Genomic DNA, 14486 nt, shown 5'->3' with positions numbered 1-14486 from the left:
ACAATGCAGGAGAAAGTACATCAGAATAACAGTAGTGCAATGCTGAAGAGAGGGGGGAGAAGAGAAAAACAAAGGTAGAGGAGGGGAGGGAGGGAACATTGGACACTAATGGGTTAACACTGCTCACAGGTATGAAACATTTTGCACCTTAGAGTGGAATGGAGGAATAGCAAACATTTTGCAGTGGGCAATAGATGTTTTCCGCTGCAGGCACTGAATGGATACCAGAGATGCTGCAGGGACTTCACAGACGCTATGTACTTGTCCTATAGGGAAAGAAATGATGGTGTTGAGCTTCATGAGCACCCTTAGGTACCATTTTATTCCAGGCGTTTTACATTACCACATTTTGAGATATCATCATTGATGTGCTATACATATGTTTTTGAAGGCTTGTAGGATGCCTTGGTCAGGGGGCAGAGGATATGTCAAATTTAGGCTTCTACGTTTAGTCTTGCATTTGTAAAATATGTCAAAGGTTCTAGACGTTCTGTCTAAAACTTCTATATGCCGACATCCATACCTTTTCTAAAATGACACTGCATACGTATTGTGATATCTTGCTTAGCAACAAACACTTGAAAATGGTTTTGGATCTGTTTTCATTTTCTAACAGCTGCCAGTGGCTTAGCTGTGTTTTCCAAAACAGAGTCCTCAGTCTCCTGCTGCTCACAAGCCTGTCATGACTCCTGACAGCAACTTTGAAGTGAATCAGTATCAGTATAATGCTCCACACAGTCCCATGTCAAATTATTTTTTACTCTCTGCAAGAAATCAGTTCCATTGCCAAAGCTTCTAGTCTATAGCCCAGGCTAGTGTACTTTCTTCACAACAGAGGTCTTTTCAGCAGGTTTGTGCTTGGTCAGTGAGGTGCTGATGGAGATCTCAGTTATTTGAAGAGATTAAAAGTTCTGAAACACACGTTTTGAAGGTAAAGGACTGAAATCCAGGTTGATTTCCTGCTCCAGGCATTTCTAACTTGCAGTGTTTTGCCAGAAACCTGAGCAGGAAATTCCTGCTCCATCGGTGTGGAATATTTTTGCAGAAAAGAAGAAACAGAAGTCAAAGTTCAAGATTCTTCATCTATTAAATCCAGAATGTTGCTAAGAAGAACTTTGAAGGCAGGACGCTCATCCGGTTTCTGGAAAGGTGGAAATACATAGTGAAGTGCTGGTGAGATAGAGATTAACAACTCAGTACTGAATAAAACAGAGACTTAATTTTTTTTCTGAAAACAAGATGATACAGGTCTTCAAAGAATGATTGAGGAACAGTACTAAAGCAAAATATGGTATCCTAGACTTGTTTTTTTATTCTTAGCCTTTGAGAAGGTCCAAAGTTAAGCATATACCCCTGGATTCTATAAATTGCACACAGTCCTGAGATATGCATGCAAATAAATGAGATAAGGAGCCGTTAATAATCAATAATTGGCACTAATTTGGATTTCATGCAGATCTGGCTCTGTGCAATTCTATAAAGATCTGCACCCAAAAAGATGTGTGCAGTGTTACAGAATGATTAAATACAGGTTAAAAAAAGGCAGCTGCTAAATGCTTTACACTGCTCTGAGGAGGATCTGAACCAGGCATCCCTGGCTATCAAATATGATGCTCTAACCACTAAGCTATATTCCTCTACTCCTTTCCCATGTGCAAAATGTTTTGCACCTGGGAGCAGTACTAAATGTTTTAGAGTGCAAAATGTTTAACACTGCTCACAGGTATGAAACATTTTGCACCTTAGAGTGGAATGGAGGCGTAGCAAGTGATTAGAATACAGGGATTAACATCCCACTGCTGCTTCTTGTGACCTTGAGCAAGTCACCTAACTCTCCATTGGTGTAAGTTCTCGTGCCATAAAATAATGAGTGGAATGGAACAGGTGGATGTGAAGCGTCTGTTCACGCTTTCCAAAAATACTAGGACTAGGGGGCATGCGATGAAACTACAGTGTAGTAAATTTAAAACAAATCGGAGAAAATTTTTCTTCACGCAACGCATAATTAAACTCTGGAAATCGTGGCCGGAGAACGTGGTGAAGGCGGTTAGCTTGACAGAGTTTAAAAAGGGGTTAGACGGTTTCCTAAAGGACAAGTCCATAAACCACTACTAAATGGACTTGGGAAAAATCCACAAATCCAGGAATAACATGTATAGAATGTTTGTACATTTGGGAAGCTTGCCAGGTGCCCTTGGCCTGGATTGGCCGCTGTCGTGGACAGGATGCTGGGCTCGATGGACCCTTGGTCTTTTCCCAGTGTGGCATTACTTATATACTTATGAGTTGGGTGTCGGGATTCCTGCTAGGTGCTATTCTATATGAGTGCTCAGCCCAGAGTGCCCTTTATAGAATGGTACTGAGTGCAGATTTTTCATGGCGCCTCATTTTCAGCATTGTTTTTTGAATGTGGTTAAGCAGTTTGGACAAAAAAAAATCCTTTAATGTGCATTAGAAGCTGAATTTTCTTGTCCCAGGAGACTGGGCAGCCACTCAGAATATTGTGATGAAACCCAGGAATGAATGTGGGGGGTTTACTTTATTACAGGTTTTCTTACACTACTTTAATGTGTTCTGGAAGAAAATGTTTCCTCAGGTAAAAAGTTCCACTCACATGTTTAAAAATAAACTAAAACAGTAATAACTTTTTTTTAATATTTCAGACTGAAATGAAAGTAATTTACAAATATGAAAGATAATGTGCAGTAAACAAGTTACTATGATAAAAAAAATATCTGTTCAGTTTGTATGTGAGGGTAACCTCTGGATTCAATGATCAGAGAATGTAACTTTATGTAAAAAGTAATTGCAGCATTGTCGTCACCACGAGAATATGAATTTTAGTGAAAGAATTACCTCATGCCAGCAACTGTGCATGATAGCATACACCCTCTCCGAGGCCAGCTGTGGCCGATAAAGACGGAGACCTTTGGTGACATGATCTGCCGTCTCACTGTTGTTGAATCTTTCATATGGCATTTTCCCCAAAGTGTACACCTCCCATATCAGAACTCCTGAGGAGAAGAGACAATGAGTAAAAATCTCCACAGCAGAGAAGGCTTGTGTTTAGGAAGCCCCTGATGTTACAGCGTGACAGAGATCTCCATGGTGAGAAGGTGCTGACATCTGCTTTCTGATTATGGTCTCACTGCATGACTTGGTTTATAAGATTATCAGAAGGAAATAGCTGAGTATATAGGAAGAATGGCACAATAAGGTGGTCCCAAGTCTATCAGAATACCTATATATGTCCTACAGGTAACTATTTTCAAGATGCATATTTTGACACCAAACCAAAGTGACTAACTTTTGCATATTTTTTTCCATGTGGTGCCTAGACTTGCTACCTAATAATCTTCCCACCAAGCTGTACTAACTCATACAAAGATTAGCAGTGCCAAAGGGGGAATATGGTAACCCGGAACAGATTTCTCACCTTTTCATAGTAGAAATTGCTTTATCTGTCTTTTACTCACCAAAAGCCCAAACATCAGATTTGCTGCTGAATTTGCTATACAGGAGGACCTCTGGGGGAGACCACCTAACTGGGAATTTGGAGCCCACAGAGCTGGTATATTCATCATCCAAGACATACCTGCAGAGTTTAAACATCTCATCACATTCTATGTACTTTCTATTGTATACCTTCTTCAACACACACCTGCTGTATATTGCACTGCACAGTCCAGCTTTTTCATTTTCATATGTCTCAGGATTTCATTTTTAACTTTTTTTTACAGTACAATGGTTTAACATTAGTGCAACCATTAGCGTATGTTTTGTAAAGTGGATGAAATCACTAGTCACAGGGTTCTGTGATAGTAAAAGATTTAAGAAGCTTGAAAAAGAAAAAGCAACAAGCAATGGTCATAATGTAATCTTATTCTCAGTAGTGTTAGATAACAGGACCCCCCCCCCCCCCCCCCAGACTGTGTAAGTATTCAATCTCAGCCAAAAGGCCTAGAAGACAGCATCCTTATAGTTTTGACCTTATGCCTGATCTGATCAAGAAAGTTGAAAAGTGATGACTTGGTTATTTGAACGCCAAAATGTTCAAGCCAGTTTAGCAAGCACAGAATCCAGTAAGAAATGCCTAAAGGGGTTTTGCGGGCTGTTTTCCATTTGCAGTAGCAGCCAATGGGAATCATTTGCTGTTTTGTATTCAAATGTGCATTCCCAGGGATGTACAGCTGTTTCCGAGTGATTCACAGAAAGGACTACCCACTTCTAACGAGAGAAGTTTTACAAGAGGTCTGGAGCAGCCCTAGCCGAGGTCACAGCTATTTTTGCAAAGCATGGAGGAGAAAGAAAAGTTGGGGAGCTGGAGAAACGAAAGCAGCCCTCATGTCTTTTGTTTCTCCTTATGATCAGTCCCGCAAAGAAAAAGTGCATCCGGGGATCCAAGATCCCTGGAAAGGCTCAAGAGCAGCAACTAGAGTCCAAAAAAGTTCTTCCCTTCCTGGAAAAGCGAGGAGGCATGGTAGAGTTCCACCAGCAACAGCAGTGACTGGAAGCACCGGGGCTTTCACCTACTGTAACCTGAGTTGCATGATTACGAGGGGGCTCCTGAGCTGCAAATGTTTCTTCAGAATTGCTCAAGACTCAGACACTGGAAGGGGGCCCCTAATATTCCACAAAAAAAAAAAAGCTACCCATGGCTTTCATACACATAGCTTGTATTCGTGTATGAAAGCCAAGAAACGCTGTGGAGGCATTCTGGGCATGCACATGGCAGCCACACTTACCGATTGACTGCTATACATATGTCCTAGCACTTTCTGTACCGAGCTGCACACTAAAAGTCCATGCAGCTCATTTGCTTACGATTTCTTTTGAGAATCGCTCGCCTATTTCCACCTCAGTAATTTTTACCGAGGTGAAAATATCAAGTGGTTCTTTCCGAGGACTTTTGTGTATTGGCCCCTCAGGATGTAACTGAGCTTCTGTTTCTTATCTTACTATTCTGTCATTTCAAGAGGACAAGTGCTCATTATTGCTACCGTGATCTCATCACAAAACTCCTGTGGATGACACCCAAAGGAAAGGAGACATGCAGTCTTCAGCCAGAATGGAACTTTATGCAGACAACATGGCCAGTGGTGAGGGTATGAGAGAAACTGACCTGGAAAGACCAAAATCTGAAACCTTAACTGTTCCACTCTCATTTACCAAGCAGTTCCGGGCAGCCTGCGAAAGACCAAAAGATATGCAGATAAGAGTTCTTATTTATTCAAATCTATTCCACACCAGAACTATTATAAGTAGATTCCATCGCTTCAGCAGATATTGTTCTGGTAATCAAAGCAAAATGCATTCCAGTTCCCTGATCTTTGGGTACATGCAGGAACCAGTGGTAGCATTTTAATGCCATGAAGGTTTGTATTCTGGCACTTAGTGTTAACAGTGTACAAGTAAGAGTTCACATATTCACTAACAGCAAGCACTTGTTAACCCTCATCTACTTACTAATTAATTTAATTCATTTCTGCTTTGATATTTTTCATTACATTCATTTTCTAGATCTGGCCAGGTGAAATAAAACAAATAGAATGATGTCCATCAGCAAATCAGGTGATAAACCTAACACCAAACTTTAGATTTCAGATCAGGTTCTGGTAAATAGAAACCATGAAGTTCCAAATATCAAAAGTTGTTTTATTATCTAATGGTTTCTTCTCCATTCTGTCCCAAGAGTCTTCACTTACCATAATTTCATTCAATGCCAAGGATGCAATGCAATAACATCTTTTTATATTTAGCTCATCTTTTTGTTGGTCAATGTGAGTTATATTTGAGTCTAAGGGTTAGATTTACTAAAGTGCACTACCACACATTAACAGGCATTATTATTAAACAAATTCCCACTGCATAAAATACTACATGTTAATACAGTAACATGCATTAGGAAATCTAGTCCTAAATTTGTACATCAGGCAGTGGAGGGTGAAGTAATGCCCAAGATCAGCAAGGTCTGGACCCTAGTTTCTGGTTCTCATTTCACTGCTCTAACCATTAGCACTTCCCATACAAATATAGGAACCATACCAGGTCTCGGTGCAGGAACTGCTTTGATTCCAGGTACTCCATAGCCTCACAGACATCCTTGCAGATCTCTAGGAGTTCAGTGGGGAGGAGGCGCCGTCGGGTATCTCGCAGGAAGTTTAACAAGCAGCCGTTTGCCATGTACTCTGTGATAATGAAGATGGGGCGCTGTTTGGTGGAAACACCATACAGCTGAACCAGCTTCTCATGGGACAAATTCCTATAGTGTCCCAGGGGAAAGGGAATAAAAATGAAAGTTTTGTAAGCACTAGAAACCTGAACAGTAAATAAAACAACTTACTGCATTTTATCTTTTGCTCAGGTCAATCCATTGCCAGAGTTGGAGTTCTACTGAAAAGTGCAGTGTAGAGAGGTGGAACAACCGTCTTGGGTCAGGTACCGACACTAGATTAAACTGTGTAAGCCAGCGGTTCCCAAACGGTCCTGGAGGCACCACTGCCAGTCAGGTTTTTAGGATATCCACAATGAATATTCATGAGATTTGCATGCAGTAGAGGCGCCTCTTTCCCATGAATATTCATTGTGGATATCCTGAAAACCCGACTGGCTGGGGTGCCTCCAGGACCAGGCTTGGGAACCACTGGTGTAAGTTATAGCTCAGGTCAAATCAAAACCTGAGTTTTTACAGTTAACTTGAATTTGACAAATCTGAGACAATAGAAAAGATTTTAAGCTTGGCTTAGATATAGGGAGATTATATAAGCATCGCTTCCATTTAGGTTGTAAATGGGTGACAATCTGACAGTGGTTAGGTGATAAAGAGAGGCATTTTCAAAAGAAACATCTAAATCAGAATTTGGACATTTTACAAAGACGTCCAAATTCTGAACAGGAAAGATGGTAATTTTCAAAAAAGATATACGTCTATCTTTTGTGTTCGAAAATACTATGGATGTCCTGTGATTTGAACGTCCTTTTTTTTTGGTCCATTTTCGAACAAAAGACATCCAAATGCAAGACGTCCAAAACAGAGGAGGAGTGGCTTAATAGTTAGTGCAGCGGGCTTTGATCCTGGCAACATAGGTTCAATTCCCACTGCTGTTCCTTGTGACTTTGGACAAGTCAAATGCACAAGGGACATTTTTGGATATGACATCTAAGTCTGAATTTGTATCTCCTCAGCATCCATTTATAGCACTAGGTTTCCCTTTGATAATAGAACCAGCTGCCCGTCTCTCACAAGTAAGAGATCTCGCTTGTTATTCTCCAGTACAGAATTCCTACTCATAAGTGCCAAGCTGACTCAGAGCCCAGCATCCTGACTCTGATAGATTTATTCCTAGTAAGCCCAGATGTCTGACAGAATTGTTCTGTGAGATATTGCACCTACCGTTTTGTCTAACTAACTCCACTGGACCTGTCATTAATTGCTCTACTTAATATGAGAAGTAGAAAATCCTGATTAATGAAAGAAGTCTTTTGTATAGAAATCAGTACAGCCCTTAAAGACTTCACAGATGTTAATGATATTTCCAGGTCCAGTGTTAGGGGTGGACAAACAGGGCAATTGCCCTGGGCCCCCATGTCACTGGGGGCCCCCAAACCTGCCTGAGGTTGAAAGAGGGACAATCTCCCTAGCATCTGCTCTGGGCACAATCATGTCTAGCACCGGCCCTGGATATTTCAGATAGCATCCCAAACAATTTTGAGACTATGAGCACTTTAGTAAGAGAGAAGGAAATACTGTAGAATAAGGAGCTCCTTTAGTTGGTGAGTTTCTAGTGCCATGACAGTGCTGTTTTATTCACCAAACTTGTACTTTGCAAGTAGCACACGTTCTTTTCTAAGTATGCACATTGTGAATGCATATCCTGGCATGTGCAACCCCCCCCCCCCCCCCCCCCGGCTACCACTTCCAGAACTACTGTCAGTAGACAGTTACCTCAAGTCCCCAAGCAAATTGTACTGTATATAAATAAATTACATTAAAATGATAAATTAGTAGAAGTAGTAGCAGTGTTGACAGTAACAGGATTCTATTAATATAGAATGGACTTAGCAAGAGAATTAAAGAGTAAGAAACCAGAACAGTAGAGCTGCCAAGGTGGCCTGATTTTTGAGAGGGACATTATAAGGCACATCCCGAGCCCCACTCACTCCACCCCCTGGCACATCTCAATTCCGCAGCCCCGGTACCAACACGCTGCCTCCTCTGGCAGCAGGAGACTCCTTAATAAAATGTCATCTCCTGTGCCACAGGAATCAGTCTCACAATAAGAGCTGTGAAATTTTTCAGCTCTTATCACAAGATTGGTTCCGCAGCAGCAGAAATGCTGTCTTAATGCACTTCCTGCTGCTGATGGAGGGAGAGGCTGCTGAACAGGAGTTCTTGGCTTCCCAGTGGGAGTGCGGGAAATGATCCACAATAACAGGCGTCTCACGCTAAATGCGGGAGACTTGGCAGGTCTGGAACACCTAATGTACAGATGTAAATACAGGTCAAGAAAACAAGCTGTACAGTGACTCACATCATGACTTTTGCCTCATCGATAAATTCATCTTCTGACATACAACCTTCTTTAATCATCTTGACAGCGACCTCGTACTGGCCTCGCCATTTTCCATACTTCACCACTCCAAACTGGCCATTTCCCAGCTCCTTTAGGAATGTCAGATCCTTGGGATCAATTTCCCATGAGCCTGTGATAAACAGCATCTGAACTGAATACTTATAGATGACAGCAAAAGATAATTGGTTATTTAATCACATATAGGATTTTTTTTTAGATGATCTCCACGTATAAAATAGTGGCACTTGTATGTGTAGACTGGATACATGTGTAAATGGAGATTTCAGAAAGCTGCTATTTACAGGTGGACATCCACACCACACAGAGATTTCAAAGAGGCGTGGGATGGGAATGAATATACATTTATGGGAAAACAAATTTCCTTGTTGAATTTTACACCAAGCTCAAAGGCATGCATGTTTTTTTTTTTTTTTGTAAAAGTGCATGTTTTGGGCCAGGGATTTACATGAGGAATTAAGAAAATAATTCTCCTTAGTCCCAGATGTTTACTTCTGCCTTCACAAACAAATATAGAAATTGCAGCCTCACTACTTAATGGGTGGGACTTACACATCTAGGTTTCTAAAATGGGACAACTACACATGAAAGCAGTGCCACTCACATGTGGAAACTACAAGCAGCCACTTCCACTTGGAAGCTGCTTTGCAAGCTGGCTGCTCCCCTTGTGTGTGCCACAAATACACATGCACTCCTGCTTGTCTTTATAGGTATTTTATAGTTTATTACAGTGGTTCCCAAACCTGGTCCTGGAGGCACCCCAGTCAGTCAGGTTTTCTGGATATCCACAATGAATATTCATGAGAGAGATTTGCATGCAGTGGAGGCAGTGCATGCAAATCTTTCTCATGAATATTCATTGTGGATATCTTAAAAACCTGACTGACTGGGGTGCCTCCAGGACCAGGTTTGGGAACCACTGGTTTATTTTTTATTTTTACCGTATTTTTTGGACTATAAGATGCACCGGACCATAAGACGCACCTAGGTTTTCCTCCCAAATTTGGAGGAAAAAAAAAGTGCATCTTATAGTCCGAAAAATAGTTACAGGCCCCCCTCCCTGTTCCAGGCGCACTCCCTCCGTTACAGGCACGCACGCACTCCCTCCCTCCGTTACAGGCTCCCTCCCTCCATTACAGGCTCCCTCCTTCCCTCCATTACAGGCACCCCTCTCTCCCTCCGTTGGAATTTTAAAACTCCTCACCTCGTTGGTGTGACTCGCGGTAGCAGCAGCGCTTCAGCGTGCACGTCGCTCTTCACTCAGCCTTCTCTCTCTAAGTTCTCTGGTCCTGCCCACAAGGGTGACGTGCACGCTGAAGCGCTGCTGCTACCGTGAGTCACACCGACGAGGTGAGGAGTTTTAAAATTCCAACGGAGAGAGAGAGGGGTGCCTGTAACGGAGGGAGGGAGCCTGTAACGGAGGGAGGGAGGGAGCCTGTAATGGAGGGAGATACCTGTAATGGGGAGGGGGGGGGGCTATATTCGGACTATAAGACGCACCAACATTTTCCTCCCAAATTTGGGAGAAAAAAAGTGCGTCTTATAGTCCAAAAAATACGGTAATATACAGCTCTACATTATTACAATATCAAAGTGGTTTATAATACACTTATTATTAAAAAAATAGGAACATCCATGCAACTTAGGCTATTTATACATGTTTGAAAGATCAAATGGCCATTCCCTATTTAACCATCCCACTCCACTCATATTCTATAAACTTCTAACATATCCCCTGTCATCTTTTCCAAACTGAATTCTTTCTGTAGGACACAGTGCAAAAGGTTCTGTGTGGTAGAGGGACGGGAAGATGGGTGGGGGAACATAAAGATGTATAATATAGATTCATGTTATAGTGGCATCTATGGTGGCACTGATTTGGTTGTTGACCACATCGTCAATGTTGTTGATCTGGTCTATGTGGGCCTCTTTTGCAAAGCCGCGCTACCGATTCTCAGTGTGGCAAATGAGAGGAAGTCCATTCAATTCCTATGGGCTTCCTCTCATTTGCCACGCAGAAATTGCTAACGCAGCTTTGTAAAAGAAGCCCTGTGTGTCTAAAAAAGCTAAAGAAAAAAATGAGCACCTGGATGTCTGAATTCCAGTCCTGATGTTCTGTGTAAAATGGGCCTTTTAATCTACCTTCCAGAAAAAGTGAAGATGAGGAATACTCAAAGGATTCCTCCTGTAGCCAGTACTGAAGTGATTATCTTCAGTAATGTTACAAATGGTGGCAATTGTTGCCTTCCCAACTGCAGTTATTTTGCTCTATTTTCCCTATCACAGATTCTAGTGTAAGTTCCATTACAGATTCCACTGTGGCCTCTCGTCTGTCGATGGGTGAAAGCAAACAAAGGAGAGAAAATGCTGTCATAACATCCAGCTATGTTTACTCTTGTTTATCTGTCCTTAATGTCTTGTGTTGACTCCACTGAGCAGGGCCTGCCTTTGTGTTTCTGCACAGTGCTGCTTGTACCTTGGCCTGCTATATAATTATTTGATAGCAATAGAGTGAGGGTGGTAGACGCAGTGGGAGAGAAAACAATTACTCTAATAGCTTCTCCCAACAGGGCAGTACCAGGAGTACCACTCCTCCGGCAGCAAACTCTCCTGGGAAAATCAGTGGTAGGAAAAAGAGAATTTGGCCACTATGTTGGTGAGGTGGCAAAGAACCAAATAAGTTAAAAAACAATATAGGAAGTGTGACCAACAGTTACTCCCGTCACAGCCTTAAGAAAGTACGTCAGGCCATGCTGAGTCAGACCACGGTCCATCGAGCCCAGTGTCCCATCCCTGACATTGGCCAGTCCAGGGCAGAAGTACCCAACAGATCCCAAAAAGTAGATGAGATTTCCATAGCTCATTTCAGGATAAATAACGGCTCTCTCAAATCTACCTGGCTTATCATTTCTATTGACTTTTCCACCTGACCTCTTTTGAACCCCAGTTCAATGGTCATAAGAACATAAGAGTAGCCGTACTGGGCCAGACCAATGGTCCATCTAGCCCGGTATCCTGCTTCCAGCACTGGCCAATCCAGGTTATAAGTACCTGGCCAGACCAATGGTCCATCTAGCCCAGTATCCTGCTTCCATCACTGGCTAATCCAGGTTGTAAGTACCTGGCAGATACCCAACTAGTAGCAACATTACCCAATTAGTAGCAACATTGACTATGTTCTCTAGTAAAATATCCCACAGCTTAATTCTGTGCTGCATGAAAAAAATACTTTCTATAATGTGTTTTCAATTTGCTCATTGTTAGTTTCATGGGGTGTCCTTTTGATTTCATGTTTGAAAGATCAAACAGCCATTCCCCATTTAAACATCCCATCTCACTCATATTCTTTAAACTTCTAACATATTCCCCTATCATCTGTTCCAAACGGAAGTGTTTCCAAACTGAAGACTTTCTGTAGGGAACATTGCAAAAGGACTGAGTTATAGAGACAAAGAATAGAATAAGATTGCTAAGAAAGAATACTGCATATTCTACATTTTAGGAATAAAAATAGGTTACCATAACCAAGTCCAGCTGTTGAGGGTGCACTCTTACTTCGTGAAGATACAGGATACTTCAGTCTGGAGATGAGCCCTGGAATCCAGATATAAGGGTTACTGAGAACAGAAGAGAGTGCTCGGGAAGCAGACTTCAGGAGAGTGAACTGGAATTTATCAAGCATATTTCCAGGATATTGATTTCACCGTCACTGGGACACAGGAGCCAGTAAAGGCCCAAGTGCTATTGACTAAATGAAGGTGGAAAAGAGTAAACATGCAATTACACTTCATTACTCACTTTCTACATTTGATTGAGGAGGATTTTCATGGGATGAAATTCCAACTTGTCCCTCTTCCTCCACCAGTGGCATAGACCATCTTTGGGCTCAGACCTACTGAGCAGCAGCCTTCCTGCAGCTGGTGGGGATCACGAAGCCCCAGTAGCTGAAAGCTCCTGGAGGAGTAGCCTAGTGGTTAGTGCAGCAGATCTTGATCCTGGGGAACTGGGTTCAAATCCCACTGCAGCTCCTTGTGACTCTGGGCAAGTCACTTAACCCTTATTAGCTACCACCTGTATTTGCTCTTCAAATGAAAGATATTTATCAAAAACCAATCCCAAGATTTTAAGGGAGGGCTCCAATGGGAAGTTAACATTGTCAATATAAAAGCTGTTCTCATTTCGCATATTAAATTTATTCCCAAACAAGATAAACTTTGTTTTATTCCTATTCATTTTGAACCTGAAGCTAGTTGCCCATCCTTCCATTACATCAATTATCTGAGATGCAATAGGAAGCGCATTCAATAATTGTCCTTCAAAAGGAAGAAAAACTGAAATACCATCAGTATATGTTAGAATGTTAAAACCCAGACTAGCCAGCTTCCTACCCAAAGGCGCCATAATCAAGTTTAATAAAAATAGGGGATAAGGGCGAACCTTGGGGAACTCCAGAATCCGAACTCCATTCCATAATTCATTAGCTGAAGGCTAAGGAGCAGTACCAGCCGATGATAAGCAAGATGGAAAGCTGCTGAAGTCATTTATGGGCCCACCTCTGAGTACAGATGTCAACTTTTCACAATAATTGGGGGTGCTAAACTCATCACAAATTATCCTTCTCTAGATACAGTGAAGGAGTTTGCATAATATTGGGGGTACTTAGACACCCACTGTACCTGTACAGCTAGCACCTATGCCTCTGAGAAGAGCAGGTGGCGACAGGTTGTCAGGGGTGCAAAGCCTTTGAAAAACTTTGCATTTCATTATTTGACTTAGCTTTGCTCCATCCTAATGCTGGTGCTGCATGTGGAGTTTTGTTCATTGGGCTCTTTTCTCCTTTTACCGGCACACAAGTGTATACTGGCTTTCTTCTGCACTGTTTATCTGTTGAGTTGTGTTGACTGGGTTCTCTTCTCCTTTACCTGTGAGGGTGTGACAATTCCACTCTTCCCTCCTTACCTGCAGCATTGTGTTGATGATATATTATCAGTTGAGGGATGGAGTCATAGAGGTGCTTCTCTGCCAGATAATACTGATTCTGGGCTGTCTGACACACAACGTAATGGCGGATGAACCCCTGCGGCTCCCTGCAAATTTACACAACAAGTCAGTCACTGCATATGGGGCAAGATTATATCAAATAGGTCCAAAAGGAGCATGCCAAGATCACAGGTTGCTGATACTGGTGCTATTGGACAATTTTCAGTCTTTGCTTTCTGCAGCTTCTTTTCTATTCCAAAACACAAAGTGAGCTGATCATTTCATTCTCTTAAGAGTGTGAGTAATAAACCTGCAACATAGCCATGTAGACAAGACTATAGTAAAAAAAAAAATCTTATTTTGTACCACATCCTCCTCTGACAATATATCAAACTATCTGCACTTTAAATCAGGTTCTCTTCTTGGGGTACTGGAGTGGAAGAGTAGTCTAATGGCTAATGCAGTAGGCTAAGAACCAGGTTCAGTTCCCACTGCAGCTCCTTTAGAACATGGGCAGGCCACATAACCCTCCATTGCCTCAGGTTCAAAAACTTAGATTGTGAGCCTACTAGTGTACCACAGAAAAGGCAGTATATCAAGAATTTGTAATCATCTGGCAAACATATTTTATAGGGCATTTACTTTGGATAAGCTTTGCTAACTATCATATATTGTAAATAATTTGCTTTCTTTTTTAGAAGTTCTGAGAGAAGAGTGCATTTCTCTGGGCAAGTGAACATTATTTTGCTCTGTTCATTGGTGATTTAAAGATTGGGGATAAAAGAGAAATTGTAGATTTATTGATAAAGACAGTTTGAATTTAGAAAAACAAACTTTATTAACTAGTTTCCATAGTGTGAAACCCTTTTCCCCATAGTTTTAAACTTGAACTTTCTCCAGACGTAGAAACTTAAT

General features: G+C 41.7%; 1 protein-coding gene across 1 annotated transcript in view; it reads right to left on the bottom strand.

Moving 5' to 3' along the window:
- Nucleotides 1–289: 289 nt before the first annotated feature.
- Nucleotides 290–14486, bottom strand: part of BTK (Bruton tyrosine kinase) — a 126136-nt gene continuing 111939 nt past the window's right edge. The window contains 8 exon segments of the mRNA XM_030209734.1: nucleotides 290–1141; nucleotides 2857–3014; nucleotides 3477–3595; nucleotides 5123–5187; nucleotides 6046–6262; nucleotides 8532–8703; nucleotides 12111–12185; nucleotides 13551–13678. Coding sequence (XP_030065594.1) covers nucleotides 1070–1141; nucleotides 2857–3014; nucleotides 3477–3595; nucleotides 5123–5187; nucleotides 6046–6262; nucleotides 8532–8703; nucleotides 12111–12185; nucleotides 13551–13678 — 1006 coding nt within the window. The 3' untranslated portion in view covers nucleotides 290–1069.

This window comes from Microcaecilia unicolor, chromosome 7 (genome assembly GCF_901765095.1).
Source record: "Microcaecilia unicolor chromosome 7, aMicUni1.1, whole genome shotgun sequence".
NCBI classification, from domain to species: domain Eukaryota; kingdom Metazoa; phylum Chordata; class Amphibia; order Gymnophiona; family Siphonopidae; genus Microcaecilia; species Microcaecilia unicolor.
The sequence above is the reverse complement of the archived record's forward strand: the minus strand, read 5'-3'. Positions and strand labels throughout refer to the sequence as shown.